Source organism: Babylonia areolata, chromosome 1, assembly GCF_041734735.1.
Source record: "Babylonia areolata isolate BAREFJ2019XMU chromosome 1, ASM4173473v1, whole genome shotgun sequence".
Lineage (NCBI taxonomy): Eukaryota > Metazoa > Mollusca > Gastropoda > Neogastropoda > Buccinidae > Babylonia > Babylonia areolata.
In genome coordinates, this window is record NC_134876.1 from 1979478 (window position 1) to 1989477 (window position 10000).

At 46.2% G+C, this 10000-nt stretch overlaps 1 protein-coding gene across 1 annotated transcript in view; it reads right to left on the reverse strand.

Annotated features, from left to right (window-relative positions):
- LOC143296070 (tolloid-like protein 1) overlaps positions 1 to 10000 on the reverse strand; it is a 105887-nt gene that overhangs the window by 24658 nt on the left and 71229 nt on the right. The window contains exons 9-14 of the mRNA XM_076607864.1: positions 9864 to 9977; positions 6700 to 6845; positions 5779 to 5974; positions 4873 to 4995; positions 2251 to 2414; positions 533 to 728 (exon numbers count right to left, since the gene is read on the reverse strand). Coding sequence (XP_076463979.1) covers positions 533 to 728; positions 2251 to 2414; positions 4873 to 4995; positions 5779 to 5974; positions 6700 to 6845; positions 9864 to 9977 — 939 coding nt within the window. The remainder of the gene's footprint in view (positions 1 to 532; positions 729 to 2250; positions 2415 to 4872; positions 4996 to 5778; positions 5975 to 6699; positions 6846 to 9863; positions 9978 to 10000) is intronic.

The following is a 10000-nucleotide window of genomic DNA, read 5'->3' on the forward strand; positions in this document are numbered from 1 at the left end:
ACATGGAAAAACACATCACACCAGTTAATATTTGTGATCCGAATAGAGGTAACCCCCGTTTTTCACTGAGAATTACAAAATCAAATCCAACAACTGGAATCTGAAAAGATAATCATAGGAGGTGACTGGTGCCAAGTCTTGAACATCCTAAAGCTCGCTCCCCGATCCCCCCCCCCCCCCGCCCCACCCCTCCCCCCACGCTCCCCATCCCCCATCCCCATATCCCCATTCACACACACGAATACACACGCAAACACATGATTATACAACACATACACACACAATACACACACAGCCTCTCATTACATAAAAACGGTTAGAAATATCCTTGCTCATCCTGACCACTTTCTCTCTCACTTTCTCTGCACCACACACACACGCACGCACACAAACACAGGCGCGCACACACACACACGCACACACACACACTGTTCTCTGTATTGGACAACTTGATAATTTGTCTAGGGGTTCTAACAAAGTACAAAAAGAAAAGAAAAAGAAAGATGCATGAAAGCCACTGTTACATCTTTACCTGTTCTGAACTCGGCCACGAAACCAGTCTTCTGCACTGAGTTGTCAGAATTGAACTCGAGGCGCAGTACGTTACCCTCGGAGGTGACAGGGGTGGGCACGGTGGCCCCGCAGAACACGCCGTGCAGCTTCTGGGTGGTCTTTTCGCCAATGGTCACCGCGCTGGTCAACCTCACTGAGTCGTACTCACAGTCTTGCTGTGGTGGGCAGGGACAGTGCAGACAGGAAGAAGAAATAAAGTGTACATAATATTACTGTAAAGAAAACAACGGCAATAGTGGAGTGTTGGCCTAGAAAGAAACGCGTCCGCCTGGGAAGTGAGAGAATCTGAACGCAGTGGTTCGAATCCCATAGTCGCCAGTGTTTTCTCCCCCTCCACATGTCCTTGAGTGGTGGTCTGGACGCTAGTCATTCGGATGAGACGATAAACCGATGTCCCGTGTGCGGCATGCACTTTGCACACGCAAAAGAACCCACGGCGACAAAAGGGTTGTCCCTGGCAAAATTCTGTAGAAAAATCCACCATAGAAAAACAAACAAAATTGCTGGCAGAATTTTTTTTTTAATGGGTGGTACTCTCAGTGTTGCGATGCGCTCTTCCTGGTGAGAGCATCTGGAATTTCACACACAGAAATCTGTCATGACAAAAAAAGAGTAATACAATAATACAATACAATTGATATCCATAGTTTTCCCCTCAACAAGACGGAGTGAGTAGTGCTCACAATAAAGGTGTGGGCGTTCGCAATATCCACACTTTTTCCCCTCAAGACGGAACGAGTAGTGCTCACAATAAGGCGTGGACGTTCGCAATATCACAATTTTTCCCCTAAAGACGGAGTGAGTAGTGCTCACAATGAAGCATGGACGTTCGCAATATCGCAGTTCCCCCCCTCAAGACAGAACGATTAGTGTTAACAATAATGCGTGGACGTTCACTCCCTCAGACACAGAGAACAGTGAAGGGGAAGAAATGTGTTTAAAGCAGGCAATGTCCACAATCTTCCCCCTCAAGACAGAACGATTGGTGTTCACAGTAAGGTTAAAGCAGGCAATGTCAACAATCTTCCCCCTCAAGACAGAACGATTGGTGTTGACAGTAAGGCGTGGACGTCCCCTCCGACAGTCACACAGAAGAGTGAAGGGGAAGAAATGTTGATAAAGCCGAAACAACCAACAAGTCATGTGTGTATAGGCTGTTGTCAGACTCCTATATCATCCCTGCATCAGAACGTGTTCGAGGTTTTACGCGTTGTCATTGTGCTAATAGTATGCGTCCGTGCGTACGTGCGTGCGAGCGTTCGTGCATGCGTGCTTGTGTGGGTGTGGGTATTCGTATGCGTGCGCATGTGCGTGCGCGAATGTTAGCGTGTGCGTGCATGCATGCCTGCCTATGCGCGCATGTACCCCACATTGTGTGTGTGTGTGTGTGTGTGTGTGTGTGTGTGTGTGTGTGTGTGTGTGTGTGTGTAAATGGTCTACCAACCATTTACTCACGTTGTGTCTCTCCAGGTCGAAATTAGTGAAGGTAAGGGTGATCTTGCATTCTGAGTGCGTGTGTATGCGTGTGTGTGTGGGAGGGGGGGGGGTGTGTGCACGCGCGTGCACATGTCATGTGTTTATGTGTGTGTGCGCATGCATATATATGAATATATGTATGTATGTATGTATGCTTGTGTGTGTGTGTGTGTGTGTGTGTGTGACCGACCATTCACTTACATTGTGCCCCTCCAGGTCAAAGTGAGTGAAGGTGAGGGTGATCTTGTACAGGTCCTTGGCCACGATCTGCCAGACACAGTTCTTGTTGGGGGGGTACATCTCCGGGAAGGAGGGGCTCTGCAGCACCCCCGACTCCTCCCCCTCCACGTTCCCCCCGCAGGCGTCTGCAGGAACCATGCACACAACACTTAAGTCAGTCTGCAGGAACCATGCACACAGCACTTAAGTCATTCTGCAGGAACCATGCACACAGCACTACAGTCAGTCTGCAGGAACCATGCACACAGCACTACAGTCAGTCTGCAGGAACCATGCACACAGCACTACAGTCAGTCTGCAGGAACCATGCACACAGCACTACAGTCAGTCTGCAGGAACCATACTCACAGCACTACAGTCAGTCTGCAGGAACCATGCACACAGCACTACAGTAACTGTATGAGTCAGTCTGCAGGAACCATGCACACAGCACTACAGTCATTCTGCAGGAACCATGCACACAGCACTACAGTCAGTCTGCAGGAACCATGCACAGAGCACTTCAGTCATTCTGCAGGAACCATGCACACAGCACTACAGTAACTGTATGAGTCAGTCTGCAGGAACCATGCACACAGCACTACAGTCATTCTGCAGGAACCATGCACACAGCACTACAGTCATTCTGCAGGAACCATGGACACAACACTTCAGTCATTCTGCAGGAACCATGCATAGAGCACTTCAGTCATTCTGCAGGAACCATGGACACAACACTTCAGTCAGTCTGCAGGAACCATGCATAGAGCACTTCAGTCATTCTGCAGGAACCATGGACACAACACTTCAGTCAGTCTGCAGGAACCATGGACACAACACTTCAGTCAGTCTGCAGGAACCATGCATAGAGCACTACAGTCATTCTGCAGGAACCATGGACACAACACTTCAGTCAGTCTGCAGGAACCATGGACACAACACTTCAGTCAGTCTGCAGGAACCATGCATAGAGCACTTCAGTCATTCTGCAGGAACCATGCACACAGCACTTCAGTCAGTCTGCAAGAATCATGGACACAACACTTCAGTCAGTCTGCAGGAACCATGGACACAACACTTCAGTCAGTCTGCAGGAACCATGCACACAACACTTCAGTCAGTCTGCAGGAACCATGGACACAGCACTTCAGTCAGTCTGCAGGAACCATGGACACAGCACTTCAGTCTGCAGGAACCATGCACACAGCACTTCAGAAACTGTATGAGTCATTCTGCAGGAACCATGCACACAGCACTTCAGTAACTGTATGAGTCATTCTGCAGGAACCATGCACAGAGCACTACAGTCATTCTGCAGGAACCATGCACACAGCACTACAGTCAGTCTGCAGGAACCATGCACACAGCACTACAGTCAGTCTGCAGGAACGATGCACACAGCACTACAGTCTGTCTGCAGGAACCATGCTCACAGCACTTCAGTCAGTCTGCAGGAACCATGCTCACAGCACTTCAGTCAGTCTGCAGGAACCATGCTCACATCACTTCAGTCATTCTGCAGGAACCATGCACACAGCACTTCAGTCATTCTGCAGGAACCATGCACACAGCACTTCAGTAACTGTACGAGTCAGTCTGCAGGAACCATGCACAGAGCACTTCAGTCAGTCTGCAGGAACCATGCACACAGTACTAGTCATTCTGCAGGAACCATGCACATAGCACTACAGTAACTGTACTAGTCATTCTGCAGGAACCATGCACAGAGCACTACAGTAACTGTATGAGTCAGTCTGCAGGAACCATGCACAGAGCACTACAGTAACTGTATGAGTCAGTCTGCAGGAACCATGCACACAGCACTTCAGTAACTGTATGAGTCATTCTGCAGGAACCATGCTCACAGCACTTCAGTAACTGTATGAGTCAGTCTGCAGGAACCATGCACACAGCACTTCAGTCAGTCTGCAGGAACCATGCACACAGCACTTCAGTCATTCTGCAGGAACCATGCACACAACACTTCAGTCACTGTATTGGTCCTTCACCACTGTGCCAGCACCAGGTAACATTCACTACACGTCTAAAGATGAAAACAAAACAAACATGCCATAATGTTAAAATGTATATTTGCAGAGACACTGACGACACAAATCAATGAGCGTTTGTAAGGCCTAGATATGTACATTTCGACAAGAATTACTAAAAAGACTTTCCTGTTGTATCGTGACATTTTTCAAATAAAATACTGTTTAACCCATTTAGCCCTGGGGAGGTTACTGCGTAGGCAGGCTTCCATGCCGTATTGATACGGTTAAAAGAAAAGGAAAAAAGAAGAAGAAAAAAAACAACAACAAAAAAACACAAAAACTGCAGAAAATAATATACTGTTTTCCCTCCAAATTACGTGTGCACACACCCGGAAGTTCTGTAGAAGTTAGTTCCCTTCCTTTGTGGCTTGTGCAGTAAATTGTGTCTGAATGTGAAAACTGTTTTAATGATACAAATGTTGACGCCAAAGCAGTGCTCGGGTGCGGGACTCAATGTGATAATCCCCCCCACCCACACACACACACACACACACACACACACACACACACACACACAAAAAAAAACCCCAAAAACCACAACATACAAACCCACCTTCGCACCGCTTGCCATCCGAGTGAAGCTCGTACCCAATGCGACACTCACACTTGTAACTGCCCATGGTGTTGACACAGATGTGGTCACAGCCGTGATTCGGGGAGGTGCACTCGTCAAACTCTGCGGGTGGGTAGGGTGTGTGTGTGTGTGGGGGGGGGGGGGGGGGGGGGTTCAGGGGGGGGGTCGAGGAGGGAGGAGAAAAACAACAATCAATCAGGACCACAGCTTCAGTTTCAGTTCCAGTTTCAAGGTAACGTCAATGCGTGTGGACTAATCACACGCTACTGCAATATCCCTTTTTCCATCCATAAAGATTCAAGAGACAATGTTATCCCTTTTCCTTCTTTTTCCCTTCAAAAGAAAATATCCACTTTCCACATAATGCCTACAAGAGACAGACACATACAGACAGACACATACAGACAGACACATACAGACAGACACAGACGAAGCCTACTACTGACAGTAAATTCTGAATATTTTGTCACCAGAGAGCTAGTTACGGACCAGCCGGGACGGAGACAGACATAATGCTGATAGTAACACAGTCTGAACACACCGTTAACTACAATAATCATCACTTTTCTTCCGCCGTTTACCTTTCAGGGACAGGAGAGTGATCTCAACAACACAGCAAAGCTAAAACTGGTTTTGTTCCCTCTTCACATCACACTCATTCAGTCGCAATTTTTGGTTTGTTTCTTTTGGAGACCGAGCAGACATGAGGGGCAGAAAGGCAGCTTAAGAAAGGTTTAACCGCACGTTAACACACAACCGGATTCTTTTCTTTCTACTCCCCCCCCCCCCCCCCAACACACACCTAATATACATAGGACACATACCTTTAACCAAAAAATATCACAATTGTGGATGAACATCAAACAAACGAACGAACGAACCTACCTTTGACAAACTTGGCGGAGAAGCCAGCTTTTTGCACAGACCCGTCTGACACGAACTTGACGTACAGACGGTTGCCGGCAGACTTGATGTCGTCAGGGATCTTGTAACTGCAGTACCTGCCGATCAGAGGTGCCGTCTCCGTGTTCCCATCCCGAACTTCCAGGTAGTCGTACACACAGTTGTCGTGGCTCTCGATCTGTTTTCGGGGGGGGTTAGGATTGGATTATCCGTTGGGTGGGGTGGGGGGGGGGGTTGGTGGGGAGGTGGGTCAAAGCTTTATTAAAGGTACATGGAATAACAAATAACGTGTCTCTCTTTTTTTTACTTCTTTTTTCTTCTTCTTCTTTTTTTTTTTTTCGTTGTGGCACTGCGCATTCACATTCGCACTTTTAATCACATTTGTGCGTAAGCGCGTAGGTACAGATACACTAGCACTCCACACACACACACACACACACACACACACACATACACACACCACACACACACACACACATACACACACATATACACACACACACACACAAACACACACTACACACATCACTGCACATACACACATATACTACACACACCACAAACACACACATCATTGCACACCCACACCCACACATATACTACACACACACACACACACCACAAACAAATACTACACACACACACACACACACACACACACACACACACACACACACACACACAAGCACATCACTACACACACACACACACTACACACCACACACACACACACACACTGCCCACACATACATTCATTCATTCATTTACCATTGCACTTGTGTCTTATAAACCTTGAGGTTTCATGACAATAAAATCTATTATATTCTATTCATACACTACACACACACCCTACCCCCCACGGCCCCCCCCCCCTCCATCCATCCCCCCCCCCCTCGCACTGACCTCAAAGGTCTGGAACTTGAGAGCCACAGAGAAGCCCTCCTCCACACCGATCTTCCACACGCACTCCTTGTTGGGCCGGTACTCGTCCGGGTAGTTGGGGCTGGTGAGGAACCCCTGGTCCTTGTGGATCTCGCCCCCACACACCGCTGAGCCACAACCACACAACAACTACACGTCTTCTTCTTCTTCTTCGTTCGTGGGCTGCAACTCCCATGTTCACTCTATGTACACGAGTGGGCTTTTTACATGTATGGCCGTTTTTACCTCGCCATGTAGGCAGCCATACTCCGTTTTCGGTGGTATGCATGCTGGGTATGTTGTTGTTTCCATAACCCACTGAAAGCTGACATGGATTACAGGATCTTTAACTTGCGTATTGATCTTCTGCTTGCGTATATACATGAAGGGGGTTCATGCACAAGCAGGTCTGCACGTATGCTGACCTGGGAGATGGGAAAAAATATCCACCCTTCACCCACCAGGCGCCGTTACCGAGATTCGAACCCGGGACCCTCAAATTGAAAGTCCAACGCTTTAACCACTCGGCTATTGCGCCCGTCCAAAGAAAAGATAATACGGAAATGATAATGATATTAAGGACAAAATCGATTGAATCTGTAATGGGTAAATAATTAGGCATAGTAAAGGCGGATTTTTTTGTTTGTTTGTTTGTTTGTTTTTTACAATTCTGCCCATTTAACGAAACAAACCATAAACAGAAGGATAAGCAGAAGAGAAAGAAAAAGGAGAATGACAACTAATGACTATACACAGCGCTGTAACAGTCATAATAATATTGCTAATAATACTGATACTAAAGAGAACTAATGACTTTACATGGCGCCGTAATAATAATGATGATAATTATGACAATACTTATAATAATACTATATATATATATATATATATATATATATATATATATATATATGATAATACTATATATATATATATATATATATATATATATATATATATATATACACTCGTATATGTATGTATGTATGTATGTAAAAGAATAATAAGAATAATAACAAGAGAGGCAAGGCCTTCAAGACTCACTTGTGATACACTTTAAAAAAAAAAAAAAAAAAAATCCAAGCTTTTTATGTATTGAGTATAATTTCAAAATGTAATGTTTAAGATGAGAAAGATCTGTTTAAAGCAAATTAACTCCCCTAGCATTACAGAGTAATTTCCCTTTTTTACTATCTGCACCAAAACGTTTGCAAAATAAATAAAACTTCCATGCTTAGCAAAAGAAGTTCCTGTTTGAACAAAAAATGATAATAATGACTGCTCTAGTTGTTGGGTCAGAATATCAGATCAAAGTGCCAAGTTTAGACAATACAAAAAATGTAAATATAACAGTAAATGCAGTTTGCATATAATTAGGCTTCATTCTTTATTTTTTTATGCCCATCCCAGAGGTGCAATATTGTTTTAAACAAGATGACTGGAAAGAAATGAATTTTTCCTATTTTTATGCCTAATTTGGTGTCAACTGACAAAGTATTTGCAGAGAAAATGTCAATGTTAAAGTTTACCACGGACACACAGACACACACACACACAGACAACCGAACACCGGGTTAAAACATAGACTCACTTTGTTTACACAAGTGAGTCAATAAAGAGAACAAATAATTTCATATAGAGCTCGAACACGCACGCTCAGATTCTCTGGCTTCACAGGTAGGATGCAGTGACCACAAGGGAGGCCAGCCCTGCACCTGGCTGCACTGCACTGCACTGCACTGCACTGAACTACGCTGCGCTACACTGCACTGCACTGAACTACGCTGCGCTACACTGCACTGCACTGAACTACGCTGCGCTACACTACACTACATTGCACTGCACTGCACTGAACTACGCTGCACTACACTACACTACACTACACTACATTGCACTGCACTACACTACACTGCACTGAACTACGCTACACTACACTACATTGCACTGCACTGCACTGCACTGCACTGAACTACGCTGCACTACACTACATTGCATTGCACTGAACTACGCTGCGCTACACTACACTACATTGCACTACACTGCACTGTACTGCACTGTACTGCACTACACTACACTACACTACACTACAGTGGAGTGGAGTGATGTCCTAGAGGTAACGCGTCCGCCTAGGAAGCCAGAGAATCTGAGCGCGCTGGTTCGAATCACAGCTCAACCGCCGATATTTTCTCCCCCTCCACTAGACCTTGAGTGGTGGTCTGGACGCTAGTCATTCGGATGAGACGATAAACCGAGGTCCGGTGTGCAGCATGCACTTAGTGCACGTAAACGAACCCACGGCAACAAAAGGGTTTTTTCTGGCAAAATTCTGTAGAAAAATCCACTTCGATAGGAAAAACAAATACTACTGCACGCAGGAAAAAATATAAAAAAATGGGTGGCGCTGTATGTAGCGACACGCTCTCCCTCAGGAGAGCAGCCCGAATTTCACACAGAGAAATCTATTGTGATAAAAAGAAATACAAACAAATACACTACAATACACTGCACTACACTACACTACACTACATTGCACTGCATTGAACTACGCTGCACTACATTACACTACCACAACACTACACTACACTACACTACATTGCACTGCATTGAACTACGCTGCACTACACTGCACTGCACTGCACTGCACAACACTACACTGCACTACACTACATTGCATTGCACTGCACTGCACTGCACTACACTGTACTACACTGCACTGCACTGAACTACACTACACTACACTACACTACATTGCACTGCATTGAACTACGCTGCACTACACTGCACTGCACTACACTACATTGCACTGCATTGAACTACGCTGCACTACACTACACTACACTACACTACACTACACTGCACTACACTACACTACACTGCACTGCACTACACTACACTACACTGCACTGCACTGCACTGCGCTGCACTGCACTGCACTGCACTACACTGCACTACACTACACTGCGCTGCACTGCACTACGCTGCACTACACTACACTGCACTGCACTACACTACACTACACTGCACTACACTGCACTGCACTGCACTGCACTGCACTGCACTACACTACACTACACTACACTACACTGCACTACACTACACTACACTGCACTGCACTACACTGCACTGCACTGCACTCCACGACTCACCTTCGTACTGTGCCAGGAACCCCTTGCCCATTCCCCGGGAGTTGCGGAACTCGATCCACATGCGTGTGTCGGTGGTGGTGAGGGTGGGGGGGATCTGGTTGCCACAGTACCGACCTGCACGGCACACAGGAGTAGTC